This window comes from Lissotriton vulgaris, chromosome 6, assembly GCF_964263255.1.
Source record: "Lissotriton vulgaris chromosome 6, aLisVul1.2, whole genome shotgun sequence".
Lineage (NCBI taxonomy): Eukaryota > Metazoa > Chordata > Amphibia > Caudata > Salamandridae > Lissotriton > Lissotriton vulgaris.
The window spans coordinates 1,695,070,582-1,695,085,971 of record NC_141694.1 but is presented as its reverse complement, the minus strand read 5'-3'; the positions used below and the strand labels follow the sequence as shown (position 1 = coordinate 1,695,085,971).

At 40.2% G+C, this 15,390-nt stretch overlaps 1 protein-coding gene across 1 annotated transcript in view; it reads left to right on the top strand.

The window, feature by feature from the left end:
* Positions 1–15,390, top strand: part of USH2A (usherin) — a 2,319,650-nt gene that overhangs the window by 257,382 nt on the left and 2,046,878 nt on the right. The window contains exon 6 of the mRNA XM_086925936.1: positions 10,677–10,861. Coding sequence (XP_086782062.1) covers positions 10,677–10,861 — 185 coding nt within the window. The remainder of the gene's footprint in view (positions 1–10,676; positions 10,862–15,390) is intronic.

The window sequence follows — 15,390 nt, the reverse complement described above, 5'->3', positions numbered from 1 at the left end:
TTCATTCCTATGGGCCTACCGTTTCGGTATACTTACCGAATTGTTTTCTACATAGCAATTACCGATTCTAAAATACTGAATCGGTAAAATTCGGTATTTTAGAATCGGTAAATTTGGATTACCTACATCTGGCCCCTTGTTCTGACCCCAGTCTTTAACCTGAATGCTCTGATTTATTTTCTGTTGCGTGGTCATTTGGCTGGGCAATGCCTGTTTTCCTGAGATCAGCATAGACAGACTAGAATACCTGCGTCTTGGAGCATGGTATTTATTGTCTTTCATTTGGGAGGGTGTATGGTTTGTGTAAGGCTCACACAACTACATAATGGTCTTGATTGAGCTACATTTGTTTAGACCCTTAGGGTGAGAGTCAGTATTTCTGACAAACCAATAAAAGCTGATTCATCTTAGGACTGACCTTTAAGGACTTTCTATCGCAGTTGAAGGAAATCCTGCATTTGATTCCCTAATAAAGATGGGTTTACAAAACGAAGGCAAAGCTAAGAGGGAAGCAGTAGTTATGTTAAATCAACATAATGGCCCTAGTTGCACTGTTAAAATGTGGTCTTAATGTATGTTTACAATCAACATTTCCTTGTATATCCCTACCTGGAATTCTCAAAGGGATAACTGACAGGTGTAAAGTTATTTACAAACGTGGAGTTCTGTGGTACGAGAGTTTCACTTAAGAGAGGGCAGAAGGGTTAGTTTGGCAGGGAAGTTTATGAATGCCCATGAACATACATGTAGGGGCCTACCTTGATTTAAATCCAAGCTCTTCCCCCTCTGCGGGTGATAAGAAATGTACTCCCCTCACCTGCCACAATTGGAATGGGAAAGAATCATCTCCAGATTTGCTGGAAGTTTACAAGAATATTTTTTCTCCACTGGAAAAAGTGTTAACCATTGGAGCAAAAAATTAAAATAATTTGCATTTGCAGAGACAGCTTTATTACCCCATAGTAGTATTAGAGGCCTGTGGAAGAGTCACCTGGCACTCACACTAGTACACTTGGAAAACTGAACCAGCCATTCCAGGCATATTAGCGGGAATAATGGGGGCTACCGAAAAAATTGTAAACCTGTACCCACATTTAGACGTAAATCCGGGATTGCAGACTTACACATTTTTTTGTGAATCAAACCCATGATAAGCATTTTTCAGTAGGTTATCCTTTTTGGTCAATATTTGTCTAATAACATTATAATTGCATTAGCAAAACAATGCTTTAACATGCAAATTACACTATAAATAGTAAATCAGTCAGCTCAACAATGCCAAAATATTGCACTTTGATTGACTGCTTACTTGGAGAAAGCTACTAGAAAGATTTATATCCAGGAGCTGAAATAATCTGCATCACAGAATTAACCAGCATGTCAGTAGGCCTTGCTTTCAGGCACCTGTCTATGAAGATCACAGAGCTTTAATAAAAACTTTAGTGCTGAACTAGCTCATAAAATGTGCCGATGAGATGAAATGATTAAATATAGTGTTTAAACCCTTCATGTTCCTGTGTAGCAGACCAGATATACAGATAAAAGTAATTCTTTTCTGCACTGCTGCACGTTCTGGAATAGGTGTTATATACCCATGCTCGTCTCCAGTTTTGCACCAGGTAAGCTCTATGTGGCGTAAGTGGTGATGACATATCTGCACCTGGAGTTTGGAGGGGCCTTTAAAGAATGTGAGGCGTAGATGGCTTCAGACAACATGCGTGAAATAATTCAATCATTCCTTTGTTGCAATGCATGGAGGACCATGACAGAGGCTCTTCAGTCCAACTAGCATAGCCTCCAAGAATTGATGAGTGTAGCAGAGGACATATTAAGGACAGCATGTAGGCTGTTAGTAATGGTGGATGAGTCCCCACAGAGCCAAGCTAGAGAACTAGTTCAAATAGGGCAGTGTTAATGGGAATACCAGCAGACATACTTGCCTCCAAGTCTCACCTTAAAGGAGAAAATGTTGGGCCAAAAGTAAAGTGAACCAGGCAAGAAGGGACTCTGGGCCCTAATATGGGAGGACCACAATCTTGTGCTGTCGGAGACAGAGCTGCGGAATGACTATCAGGGAGTGGGCTGTGCCCTTCGAGCAGGAAACCAGACCTCAAAAGGCAACTGGAGAGGAGTTGTCAGGGAGGCTATCAAAGGCAGACCATCAAGTTGTGGACCTCAGAAGACCAACTGGAAGCATGACAGAAGACAGTGCAGATTAAGATGTATATGGAAGAGGCATAACGATCAATGGCAGGCATTCCCGATGGAATAGACGAGCAGCAGTGGAGGAGGAGGGAGGGGCATCCTGCGCTACAGACTGTTCAATCAGATGACATAGCAGAGAGAAGAGGCAGTTATCATTGGGATGAGGTCCTGGAAGGAGGGACACAGGAGACAAGATGAGAAGATCAATGGGGTAACTGCAGACTCAGAATATGGAGCTGAACAGGGGTACTGGTTGGAAAATTGGGAAAGTGAGATGATGGATGAGTGTGGGGAGTGATAGAAAGAGCAAAGGAGGAGGACAGACAGTGCACAAAAGCAGGGGTCAATGGGATTTGAACAGTTTCAGGATAAATTGTGGGAGTGATGGAACAAATACCTAGATGAGAGGATGGAGAAAAAAAGAGGAGGTGAGGGTAACTAGGATGGAGCATTGCAAGTAGGGACAGCAGGCATTAGAGCACATGAGTGTGCAGAGAGTCTGGAGTTGATGCTTTGGGAAACAACGTAAACAGAAGGGATCTGAGGTGACGGGTGAGAGTCCTGAAGTGCAGGAAATGGCACCGGGGAAGAGACAGAGTTACTGGCACAAGACTAGGCTGCAGACAGGTGCACATGATGTACATAGCAACCCCTCTAGGAGGCCATTTACTGGGTCACACGAAGGATAAGATCTAGATGACCAAGTACGTTAGCATCTTCAAACTACTTCATGGAGAGAGGAGGAGCAAGGAAGGGTCCAAAGTACAAAGGAAACTTGCTAAAAATCCAAGAGTTCCCAAAACTTTTGGAACACAGACAATGCATTTGCAATACTTTAGCATTAAATGTAAGAAGTATCCTGAGAGCAACGTGGAACTATTTAGGTGTAGAGATGTCATTAGGACAGCACACTTCAGTTTTGAGGGGTGTCACGTGGATCAGGTACGATAACGAATCGGAGCAAGGACAAGTCCAGACCCATAAAAATCACTGAGTGAAGTAGACGAAGAGCTGTAGCTGTAGTGTATGAGCCCAATGAGGCTGATATGGGTAGTGTACACAGCAAGTGCTTACTGATGCCTTTCCTGGAGGTTGGGGCAAAGAGTAGGACCTCAGTACAAGACAGGGACATTTGGAGTATTCCGTAATTAAAATAAAAGAACCTGCATCAGGTCCCTGTGCAAGTTTAGGCATGAATGCTGGAAATGTGTGGGGAAGCATATAGATAATCATGGACAGACATTCTGAAGAGTGGTGCACAGAGCTGCAAACATAACTGGAAGGGGATACAGGACAGGAAAGAGTATATGATCAACTTTGTTATGGCTTTGGTAGACAGGTGATTGTCATAGGTGACTAATGTGGGGAAACTTGCATGAAATCACTTTCAAACTCCACATCCACGCACACAAAGCCCTACACAACACCGACACTACATACCTCAACAACCGACTCAGCTTCCACACCCCCACCCGAAGCCTCCGCTCAGCCAACCTCGCCCTGGCCACAGTTCCTCATATCTGGAAAACCACCACCGGCGGCAGATCCTTCTCCTACCTCGCCTCCAAGACCTGGAACGCTCTCCCCACCAGCCTACGACAGACTCAGGACCTGCTGGCCTTCAGAAACTCCTCAAGACCTGGCTCTTCGATCAGTAGCGGCCCTCCTCCCCCCCAGCGCCTTGAGACCCTCACGGATATGTAGCGCGCTTTACAATTGCAGTGATTGATTGATTAATTGAAATGTGGAGAACAAAGGGACAGATATTACTGTGGTTATGCTGGAAGGATTACTGACTCCACCTTGAAGATGGGAATGTTTTGAGCCATATTCTCATTGATGTTTATGGAGCCTTCAAGGTGTCAGAGATAGTAGGGGAAAGGGGTAAATAATAGTTAACTTTTGGATGAGGTGCATGGAAGACGACTGAACATGGCTGAGTAGAAGGAGGAGCAAGTTGAACTAGAAGAGGAAAGGATGATAGGTGGTTTCAAAAGAGTAGGTAACTGTGATTGGACCGATGTAGCCTTATAGAGAATACTGGAAAATGATGGGAGAAGTGACTGTGAGGTTGTTCATTCATGAGGATGGCAGATGAGTGACGGATCACCAAGTGTTATTGGTGTTCTATAAATGCTTCCAATTGTGGGGATTGCAAGGAAATGAGTGTCTAACACACTCGGGATGGTGATGGTGACAGAGGCCACATGTGGGGAATGGGAGGAAAGGTTGAAGAGCTTAGGGAGATGGAAATTGAGAAGGATATGGGTGTATTTTAGTTGGGGAAAGAAAGAGAGAAGAACCTCTAACTATTGTGCATGTTCCCACCTAACTGTGTGCTATGCAGGAAGAGGCAGGTGTTAATATGCGAGTACAAAGTAAAGCGGGCAGGGGAGCACACAAATCAACAATATTAGGGATAGCAATTGGCACTGGAGTAGGACATGGTATTGGTACTGTGGCACAGAATAGGCTGGAAGACATAGGGCCGAATATTGCTTGCATTATGAGAGCTTACGGTGAGCAGGCGAAGGCCGGACAAGATTTTAATACACTACAGAAAAAATTGCATAGTGCAACAAACTTGTTTAGAGTGGTGAAAAATAATGAAGAAAGATTTGATGTACAGGGCAGGTGGAACAGGACGTAGGTTCTGTGGACTCATTTATTACCCACAAGTGTGTGGAGGGGGTCAATGATGCTTTCAACCATCAATGAGATAAGGAAGGAAATGAACAGAGAGGTATCAAAATTTTACATGAAATTTTGTAAGGCTCGAGACATGGGGATATTAAGGCACGCCTGTGTTGTTCCAGCTGGAAGGTGTACATTTGTACATTTTGGGAAATAGCACATGCCATATGAAGGTAATGGAGGTGTTAGACGAGTGTAGGCAGTGTAAGGGAAGAGAGAACACATCTTTGGTGAGAGTTTTATTTGGGGGTGGAAAGAAAGTGCTCAGGATAAGAAAAGAGAGTTGGGGAAGGTAAGGTTAGGTGGACAGCAGTGAAAGGCAAGATTAGGCACCACAATGGAAGATGGAAAACAAAGCAGCCTGAGCCTGGTGCAGGCAGGCAGAGAAGAAAACATTGATGAAATGGCAGATAACAAATCTTACAAAGTGGGGAGTTTTGAATGAAGTTTGGTAAATGGTTTAATGTTGACTGGGGGACTGTAGAATGATTAAAGTTGGGAATGTCTAGAGGTGGGGGGTGGGGATAGAGTTCAATGTTAGCAAAGTTTTTTGGGCCATTAGAATGTGTCGATAAGCCATAAAGCAGTAAGACCTTAAAGTATGTTTAAAAAACCTTATAAATTCAGTGAAAAAAGCACAGTAAAAGTCAACTTCTGGTTCCAAAACAAAACTTAGCACTGCTGGGGTTCATGAGTTATGTTTGGGTAAACTTACTATACTATGTGCTCTCATAAGACACAGCTTATGACATCACTCATAGCATGTAAAATTGACAACATAATTGATGACATCCAGTCTGACGTTATTTTCGATTTTTCTAATTGTGATTTCTTTTGGATCTACTTTTTTGTTGGCAAGATTTTTAGAGAATAGGTTTATCTTAGCTATCTATGTTATTGTGCTACTGAATGGTGGCTCTTTTTTCTGTGAGGTGGTTATTTGAGTATATGTTGCTCTGTGTAATTACCTATTGATGTGGGGCACGGGTTGAGAGGCTATTTTTTTATTATGGTGATGATGCATATGTTATTGTATGTTACAGTTGATAAAGTGTATAATGGTATATCCATTCATTCCTGTCGCAGTAAGACTCACTTAATGGGATTCTTTGTTACTCTATATATCCATGGATGTGTGGTAATACGATACTGGTGGAAAGCATATATATTTACTTTACACACCAGCTGTGTGACATATATATAACAGTGATTGTTTCATGTTGTGATGCATGTGTGGTAGTGAGCCAGTGAATGTCTATGGGTCTTTTTACGAGTTTATTACGTCTTATTACGCTACTGCTAGGCTCCCATGAGTCTGGTGATTTAACAGACTCATGGGAGCCTAGCAGTAGCGGTCTTTTGACCGCCCTATTATGACCAGGGAGGTCAGGCCGCTATAGGACATTGCAACCACCAGTGCAGTGGCCTTTAGCTGCAATATGCTTGGCCGGGCTGCTGCGCCCACTAAGCATGTTACGAGTTTCATCACCGTAACATTTTTCATGGCAGTGTGACAGCCATGAAAAGTATGGCAGTGAGGAATCAAAGGCCTACAGCATGAGATGCATGCAGGTGGCCACATGCTGTTCACCCCCAGTGTGCTTGCACCCTAGTACCTGCACGGCGTGAACCGTAGCATGCCGTTAATGATTTAGACGTTTCCATTCTGGTGCCTATTTCATAGGCACTGCCGTGGGAACGCCAAAGAGCAGCCCTCGAGGCAGGAGAAAACTTCTAATCTGGCAACAGTTCAAACATGTGTTTGATGGTGTGGGAGCAGGGCGGTCCCAATCTCACACCGCCAAACTCCTAATAAAGCCCTGTGTGTTTGCTGGCTCTTTTATGGTGGTTTAGGACAGTTGTAGTCCATCTCAATAAATGTGCATTTGTTTAAAACAATGTTTTTGGTATGATTTTAGTGGGTTAATGTTTGAAAGAGAGTTTTATTTCTGTTTTAGTGGAAACATACACTCTGATCCAAGAATGGGTATTAAAAACACTTGTCAGGCCACTGAAATTATACAATTGTGTGGCTGTTGTGCTTACTGTATAATTTTGGATTTACACCAAGTCCCAAAAAATTCCCTTTGGGATTCCTTAATAGCATACCACTATCCTCACATCTTTCTCACAATTCACTCTTGTACAAACCGTAGCAATCGCCAAGGGATAGTATATGAATGTTTTATTTGTTAAATGGATGCCCAAAGCAACCAGTTTTTTTGTGTGTAAAAAAAGACATATCAGTGCAAAATATTGAATCACAAATCCATATAGAAAATACAATCACATTTTAAACACATGATTTGCCTTTGCTGTAAAATTCATTAAACAAGTGATTTTTTTGCAGTTGTCTGATTTAATCAAAATTGATTTTCAAGTCACAATAAAAAAGCATATTAAATGCACACAAACATGCAAAATATAACAAATTAATAAAACATGACTAAAAAGCAACGCGTTTTGGTGGCAGTAACTGGTCCAAACTACCTTCTTCAGGCTTTCATATAAAACATGTCCGGAAATCCTAACATCTATAAAGAATAATAATATATATCTGTATAGATATGACACATAATAGAACAACAATATCTATATATATATGCACACAACTCAGGGTCAAAACATCCCCCATCAATAAACCACCCATATACTGTACCAATGGCATTGCTAATGTACCCACGCACCTAAGCACACATTCATCAATCCCATCTCTCTATCCAAACTTCCATATTAGTATTTGTACTATTAATAGATATCCATATGTAGTAAAGAGATGAACAACATATATGTCACGTCACCTCCCCTTATCCTTATAATAATGAATGACTGAGTTTATATACCACGATATTCTCAGCCCATTTCTCTATGGCAAACTTTATAAAGAGCCACCGGAAATATCCTATAGTGGATTCAGTAACAGGGGTCTTCAATCAATATCTCCTCCTGTATATTCAACCAGTATTTAGGTTGCCGCTTAAAGGTTCCCTTTGAACACCTAATAAAGACACAAATTAACCCACAAGGATATTACTGTAAGTGTGCTGGTTATAGAATCACCTGATTTATTGTCAGAGCAAGGTATAAGTTCTACACATACCTCACGCATTCAGAATTTGAGCTAAAAACATCACAGTCTCTACAGGATCCTGGTATGGTACCCTATCGATTAGAAGAACGAATCATTTTGTGATTAAGTCTCCCTCGTGTTAGGAGCTACTCTTCTTATTCATTGCCCTTCTCTTGCACATACCTTTCAAGATCACTTCGGATTTCATGCAAAACCTGGGTCAAGAAATGATGCCCTTAATATAATCTGCGGGGTAAAGAAACAAAATATTCTATTGATTATAAAACTCTCCATTAAATCCTATATATTTCTTTACTAAGCTGCCCTTCAGCCCTGTCATATTTACCTTAATTTAGCTTTAATTGGAACAGGGAATTAAATCTGTAATGCAGAAGCGATCCGCGTTTATTTTTATGTAATCCTGAATTTCGAAATCTGGAAAAGCATATAATAAAACTAGGTCAGCTTACTATCAACTGCTTATATCTAAGACAACTCATGCAAACGTTTTATTACCCCAAGATCTGGGTAACTTAGAAAATAGCCTAGCAGCTTCCTACATATCAAGCGGTTTTCCATTCATACTCAATTTAAAGCTATCTCTGCATTTGAGAAATGCACTTAAATAAATTTTAAACAAACTTGTCTCTAATGAAACCGAAAAAGTAACCCCCAGCTAGCAATACTCCGCTCATGGTCTTGACCCTGAGTTGTATGTATATATATATATAGATATCGTTGTTCTATTATGTGTCATATCTATATAGATATATATTAGATTTCTTTATAGATGTTATGATTTTCGGACACGTTTTATATGAAAGCCTGAAGAAGGTGGTTTGGACCAGGTACTGCCACCGAAACACGTTGCTTTTTGGTCATGTTTTATTAATTTGTTATATTTTTTATGTGATGTTATTTTACATGTTTGTGTGCATTTAATATGCTATTTAATTGTGACTTGAAAATCAATGTTGAGTAAATCAGACAACTGCGAAAAAATCACTTGTTTAACGAATTTTACAGCAAAGGCAAAAAATATTTTTAATATGTGATTGTATTTTTTGTATGGATTTGTGATTCAAATATTTGCACTGATATGTCTTTTTTAGGCACAAAAATACTGATTTTTATTGGGCATCCATTTAACAAATAAAACATTTATATACTATCCCTTGGCGATTGCCACGATTTGTACAAGAGTGAAGTGTGAGAAAGACGTGAGGATATTGGTATGCTATTAAGGAATCCCAAAGGGAATTTTCTTGGTGTTATTATTGTGTCCTGTCCCTTTGGTGAAAAGGACCAATCTCCTTGTTTTTGGTATAATTATGGATTTACCACACATATCACATCATTTACCTCATCATTTCCAGCTTTCAACAAAAATTTTATTTCTTGTTAAATTGGTTCAAAATAAGACTTACAGAGAATGTGCTGCATAATTCTGCATACTATGTCTTATATTGTCACATATTTAGATGTTCCCACAAAATGTTTTTTTTAATTTCCAAATAGCTATAGGAGCCCTAACAATAAGAAAGAACTATGAAGTGTTTTGCAGTTGATCATTACAATGATGTAACTAATATGTGTCATTACAATGAGGAAATCAAATTTCACAGGGACCCATTACAATTTGGCCTAATACAGCTTGATATTTATGAAAGTGTGCTATTTGATACAGATTCAGACTTAGATTTAGACTCAGATTTATTACTAGGCTTGTTTATTTTGTTGATCAGTGTAGACGTCTGACTATATAATAAAAATATGTACACATATACACATTGGAAAAAGTGTATTAAGACAATGTTATTGTTAAACCTTAGTTAGATACTAGCTGTATATAATTATCTGCTGGTCAGGAAAAAATACATATCACTAAAAACCGTGGAACTGATAAAAAATTATTTTCCAGGCTTATAATTGACATATATAACTAGAAAATTACAAATGTATACTGCCTTGGATTCCATCCCAGTCATGGAATAGGCTATATGGGTTATTTCTAAGTAGATGTATATGTGTGTAACATCTACAAGACATCCGCAGCTTATGCACATTAATTTAATGGAAAAGAAATGAAATGTGAGCTTGTCAAACAGTTTATAGGAGCTCCCAAAGAAATGCAATGCAAATGTGGTCATTGCTCACATAATAGTAGCTTTTTGAGCATTCATAATTATCTAGGAATTTACATCCTATACGTATATTACCGTGTATCTATATTTGGTATCAAGAGTGCAAATATTTCATGAAGGCAAGATTTTCAGTCCTTTATTTTAAAGATGTATTTTGGATGGTTTTGCATGTAAGTTTGAACAATATGACATAAGTCAATATCGTGCAGTACACATGTATAGATTGTGATGTTCATATACATCATAATTTGGTGAATTACACTCCAATGTTGATTTTTCCCTTAGACCCATGGGAGTTGTAGTTTGTTTTTGTTCTCAAAATGGCAAATTATGAAACATAGTGAAAGCCTTCTGACTTATCATAGCATTTTACTTTGTAAAAAATTGCTGCAGCCAAGAAATGTAAATGTAGTATGGTACAATATTGTGTTAGTTTATTTGTTGTTAAAAATAAATGTTGATATGAGAATCTTACTGTTTATTAAATCAGCTGAACATAGATGATTTACTGTCACTCCTAAACTACTATTAATGCAATCTGTATGATTTGTATCCACTAATAGGTATTCTACGTCATTATTCAGTTTGTAAGCCCTGTGCCAGAAGCTCTTACAATCCAAAGGAGAAAAAGCAGAGATTTAGGCTGGGAAGATTGGCAGTATTTTGCAAGAAACTGTAGTATCTTTATCATGGAAAACAATGGACCACTGAACAGCCCAAATTCTGTGAACTGTCTTCAGCTTCCAAGGTATGTTTATTGTAAACAACAATTGATATACTTTATAACTATTTCTATACAATTTATCTTCTGAAAAACCTTTTTGAATTTGTTTTTTGAATGAATAACTACAAAAACACCACAATCAACATGGTCATTGTGAACGACATGGGATGTACCCTGCATGTACCATGTACCACACAACAGAAGGTAGAATCGCAGTGACTGCAAGGGACAAAGAAAGAATAGGAGAAAGGCATACGTTCATAGAGGATAGACTAGGTTCCATGGCTGAAAAGATCTACAATCTAATTTGGACTATCTTGAAGGAGGAATTAATGTAATCTTTACATGTTAGGGGCATTCTAAAATGCTAATGCATTAAGTAAAGCATGGATTATTAGATGTAAAGGAAGGGAATCCTTCCCTACTAATAAAACTAAAATCCTGTTATGAGCCACTTCAGTGGAAGCCACCATCACAGTCCATTCAAAGTCCACTTGAACTGAGCAACCTGCCAATCTTGGGAAATGCCTCATGCACCTTTTGGTGTCTTTGTAACCACACAGGAGGTCATCAGCCTGGTTGCTGAAGTCCACCTCTTATTCCTAAGTATAAGGGGGTGTAGGCCAGGCAATCCAGATCGCCACATACATCACAAACATCAGGCATCTTCCTCTTTTGTTCATCCCCAGGTCCAGATATGTTTTGAGAAGCTGAGCGTGAGATTCTACTTTTGTACAGTCATTATATAATGGATGGGGCAGATTTCTGGAAGCTCCTTGACAATGGGTAAAAATTTCCCAAGGCCAGCCTTCCACCTTTTTTCATTTACATTGCAATTCGTTATTGATTTTCACATAATATAAAGTATGTGCAGGAGTAACAGTGCATGTATTCCCAAAACATTGTTCCATAAGAAAAAAACAAGTATAAGAAAAGGAAAGTGTAATAAAACTTCAAGTGCAAAGAGAAAATGGAGTGACAAGCAAGTTCAAGACATACAGCTCCCCTATCCTACCTGCAAGGGCAAAAAACAATGATAACAACCAGTATTGTATACTAAACATGATAAACAATGTAGGCTGTAGTCTATTGAGGCCCCCCTACATTGGTCACCACCCATCAAGGTCATGCATAGGCTATTTGACCTAAACTGTCCGAACTAGTGTCCAAATGCAGTCCTAATTATATCAGTGTATCTCCTAATTTCTAAGCGTTGAAACATGTCTGTCTTATTTGGTCTATGCCCGGGTAGTCATGGTAATTAAAGTGGCATCTGATCCGTGTCACCTGTTGTGTGTACTATGTGTTCCGAGGCCCTTAATCAAGCATGGATGCTTATAAGTGAAGAAATGTGTCCAGTAGTTCTTAGAATTTTCAATTGGTCATTAATTTGTAAAAATTAATTGTAGGAGGCCATTTGCTGCATGTCTGATACCCATGTGCCTTAAGAGGGTGGAGTAACAGTTTTCCAGTGGCACAGAATGTTACCTTCTCCACTGCCAAAGCTGTTGACAGCCATTGATTAGCCTGTCGGGGTATTTGTGATAGGGCTGAAGTGGCATGCAGTAAAGCTCGCCGGTTTGTCAATGGTGTCAATACCCCCATTCGCCTTGAGGCAGGTCCCAGACGAGCATGAGTTATGAGAAAGGGTCATGCATTCCCACATGACGTACTATGTCGAAGTCTAGTGTCGAGCATCTCCAATACTTGGAGTTTAGTATCATGTGTTTCCTGTGGAGATTAGCCAGTGACCAACGTGAAATGTAGAGGGCCTTAAAATAGCATAATTATAGTCTGGCTTCCTCTAATGTTTTATTTTGATCCTCAACAAGTGCAAGGCACTCATCATCTGGAATGAAGAGGCCTAGTCTGGTTTTCCACTATCGGTGTAGGCTGTGAGTGGTTGCTCTGAGAAAGACTGACCGTCAGTGTGGTGTAAAGCCCAGATATGGTCCCTTTACATTTTTTTCCTTGTCATGATTTATTAGAGTAGCAAATCAGCCTGAAAAATGTAGTGTGTAATATTCATAGTCATTCACAAACTGTGAATGATTTAGAGATATTTCCATTGCTGTGAGGGTGGGAGCCTGTATTTATGCTCGAGGGACGCAAATTGAAGGAAGCCTCCCACATTCAGCAGCTCTCTATGTGTACTATACCATTGTCCTTTCACATGCACTGTTCAATTTGAATGATGTTTCAATTCCTCCAGATGGGTGCATGCAGATAAATATTGTGGAGAGAGTTAAACAATGTGTGTTCCCGTTCACATGCATAGAATGAGGCATGCTGTACAGGGTTAGCAAGGAGCCCGAGTGGGCATGGTTGGAGTAATAGACCATAAGATCTTTCGTTTATTGAATGTGTTTGATCAGGTGGGCCCACATGTATGTCTCTCTTTGGGTCTTTAATATGTATACTGTATGAGCCAGCTGTTAACCAATATGATTCCATGTGTGGACGATGTAGGCCCTCCGAGTGGTTTTGCAACATAATTAAACCTCGGTATCAAATTAATTTTTACAATCTGCACTATGCCGCATAAGGATCGTAGGAGTTTGAACCAGCTAGCAAATGCTGTACCAACTTTGATGATAAAGGTGACATTATATCTGACCATAATAACAAGCTCCGTATTAAAGTATACGCCAAGGTATTTGAAGGGACTCAGTTTCCACGCAAATGGTGGAGCCCCGAGGGACGCTTCGGTAACAGTAATTGGCAGTGTTATAGCTTTGCACTTAGACCAATTTGTTTTATTGCCCGAAAACACAGAGAAAAACTCTGACAGCCTTGAGGGCTATAGGCTCCAAGGGGTTTGACAATTTAGTCCATATACCATCTGCGTAGTAAAACTCTTTCTGTCCTACTACACCTGTTTGCATACCCTGAGCAGTGTGTGTGTTACATATGGTTGCTGCCAGTAAATGGAACAGCAGACAGCCTTTTCTCATGCTGCAACCAATTTCAAAGAAGAGATAGGCGCGGGGAGGCACACTGCTATGGAGATGGACTTACCTTGATGAATGTGTAACTACATGGAGCCGTTCTCACTCTCCCACCAGGTTGCGCATGATTTCAAGTGGAACTCAGTAATTTCACGTAGTATATTTACAAGAACTGCACAACTTGTGCACTGAAACATGCTGTGACTCTGATCCACTCCTAAAGGTAGGAGATAGGGGAGCAATTTAGGGATCTATCAAGTCCTGATGAAAGCCGGTAAAGACGCCGCATCTGGCTGGAATATGTCAACAGTCTTGCCGAGTGGAGAGGTAGAAGGCCCATTTTAGACCAAACATACCACCATCCACTGGTTGGTAAGAACCATTTTAACCCTAACCAGGGACTCCATCATTAAAGGGGCAGTTGGAGGTCCCTGGTTTAGTTTTAACAGTGTTTTTTCTGCACTTTGCCTCGGATCCCACTATTCTTTATGTTTATGTTTGTATTGTCTTCCCCACCCTGTTGCTCCACCTCTGTCATTGGCTTGTGCAAAGGTGTGTTTAGCTGCCCTATGATGAAGCATGCCACAGATTTTGTGGGTGAGAGCAGGTTTTTCAACCTGTGTGTTTTGTCCTTGAACCTCTTCTGAAAAAGCGACATTTTCACTGCTCCTACTTCTCTTCATGTGTAAGTCTATTGTACAGGAGGTTGAAGTAGGACAGTCCTCCTACTGTATAACCATCTCACATTGTCAATGAATGCAGTTCCCAAACCCATGGTTGCAATGACTTTAAATAGGCAGGATCAATCAACGCATTCAAACCCATTTTCAGCATCAAGGGAAATAAGAATCTTTTCATCCCTATCCTGTTTAACTTGCTACAGTATGTGAGAGAGAATCTTCAGATGATTCACTGGCGAACAGCTTGGTGCAAAGCCTACATGTGGATACTGGAACTTCGCAAAGATCTTTATAGACCCATTAAGGAGGAATATATTCCTTTAATTGGTTAAGCGTAGTGGGTCTCTGCCAGGTTTAGGTATTAAGGAAATCCTAGCCTCATTAAGTTCAGTTCCCCCCTCCTTATGACCAACTTTGGGTGAATCTGTCCAGTCTCAGGAGTTTGTTCAGGTTGTTGACTGTATGATCCTATGTCACTTTGGCCAATGCAAGCATGTTGCATGGTTCATGGATGTCCATGTCTCCTTGGCATCCATTAATTTCTCCAGGTCTTCTGGCTCATTGTATTCCCTTATTCTTTCATCCACAGAGATTAGCAAAACAGCCAGTTCCAAGTGGCCATAACCGATGTCCCATTTTCATAGGTGAGGTCGCAATGCTAGGCACTGCCTCCTTTAACGGTTATTATTATGGGGAAAATCATCTGAAATGAATATTTGTTGGTTTTCAAACTCATAAGGAATGTTACCCTGCCACGAGAAGAATTGGTCATGCCTGTTCATGTCAAAGGAGACAGGATAGGATGGGTTGTGCTGCCTGGGATGTGCAGGAGGTGAGAGATTTAAACTTGTGGGCCCTCTGTATCTTCAACGGTGGGGTAATTGTCTAATCCTAAAAACATGGTAAAAAGGAATCAAGGAATGCT